General features: G+C 44.0%; 1 protein-coding gene across 2 annotated transcripts in view; it reads right to left on the bottom strand.

Moving 5' to 3' along the window:
* Anapc5 (anaphase promoting complex subunit 5) overlaps window positions 1-1118 on the bottom strand; it is a 33364-nt gene that overhangs the window by 4979 nt on the left and 27267 nt on the right. For both annotated transcript variants that reach the window (XM_021222514.1, XM_021222511.1), the window contains exon 13: window positions 831-952. In XM_021222514.1, coding sequence (XP_021078173.1) covers window positions 831-952 — 122 coding nt within the window. The remainder of the gene's footprint in view (window positions 1-830; window positions 953-1118) is intronic.

The raw sequence follows: 1118 nt of genomic DNA on the forward strand, positions 1-1118 counted from the left end.
ATTTGAAATGTAAATAAAGAAAATAATAATAATAAAAAATTGTATTTATATACATAAAAAAAAATTATTTTGGCTGACACTGAGCCAACACCGTCTACAGAATGAGTTTCAAGACAGCCAGTGCTACACAGAGAAACCCTGTCTTGAAAAACCAAAAGAAAAAAAAAGAAAAAGAGAAAAATAATACACACACACACACACACACACACACACACACACACACACACACAAGAGGTGGCTCAGCAGTTAAAAGCCCTTGGTGCTCAGTTCCAGGCACCCACACAGTGGCTCACAACCATCGGGAACCCAGTAACAAAGGCTGTCATGCCCTCTTCTGACTCCACTGGCACTAACACTCACACGATGCACAGACATACATTCAGGCACAACACTGACACACAGAAAATCAAAGTGACTAACTAACGTTAAAGCACCTGACACTAAGTCTGGCGACCTGAGTGTGATCCCCAGAGCCCAGGCAAAGCAGGATGGCAGCACAGCATCTGAATCCTAGCAGAGGTGGGAGAAGGAGATCTGCAGGAGCCCGAGGCTAGCTGGCCTGACCTGAGCAGAGGTGAACAAGCACAGGTGACAGCCAGCACCTGAGGCTGTCCACTGACGGGGAGACACACACACACACACACACACAAAAGAGATCTTAGTTTATTATTTGTTTCTTTGTTTGAGACAGGGTGTGTCTTGCAGCCCTGGCTGTCCTGCAACTCGCTCTGTAGACTAGGCTGGCCTCAGACTGCCTGCCTACCTCTGCCTCCTGAGTCCTGGGATTGAAACAAGTGGGTTTTGTGTTGACAGCTGTCCAGGTTTCTTACCTGTATACACCCTCTATGCCATTAAGCGCTGTGATTCCTGTAACAAGGGAATCAGCCAAATGGAATTTGCCATCATTCATTGCTCTGTCAAACTGTATTTTTTGATCACACAGCATCCATAACTAAAGAAAAATTAAATACAAAAAAGTATTTACATTATTGTTGCAAACATCCTTACAATTCACATATATGTGTTGGAGGTTATTTATTGATTTATTTAAATCTAAAAGCGGGGGCTGGTGAGATGACTCAGTGGGTAAGAGCACCTGACTGCTCTTCCAAACGTCC

The sequence above is a fragment of the Mus pahari genome, chromosome 23, assembly GCF_900095145.1.
Source record: "Mus pahari chromosome 23, PAHARI_EIJ_v1.1, whole genome shotgun sequence".
NCBI lineage: Eukaryota > Metazoa > Chordata > Mammalia > Rodentia > Muridae > Mus > Mus pahari.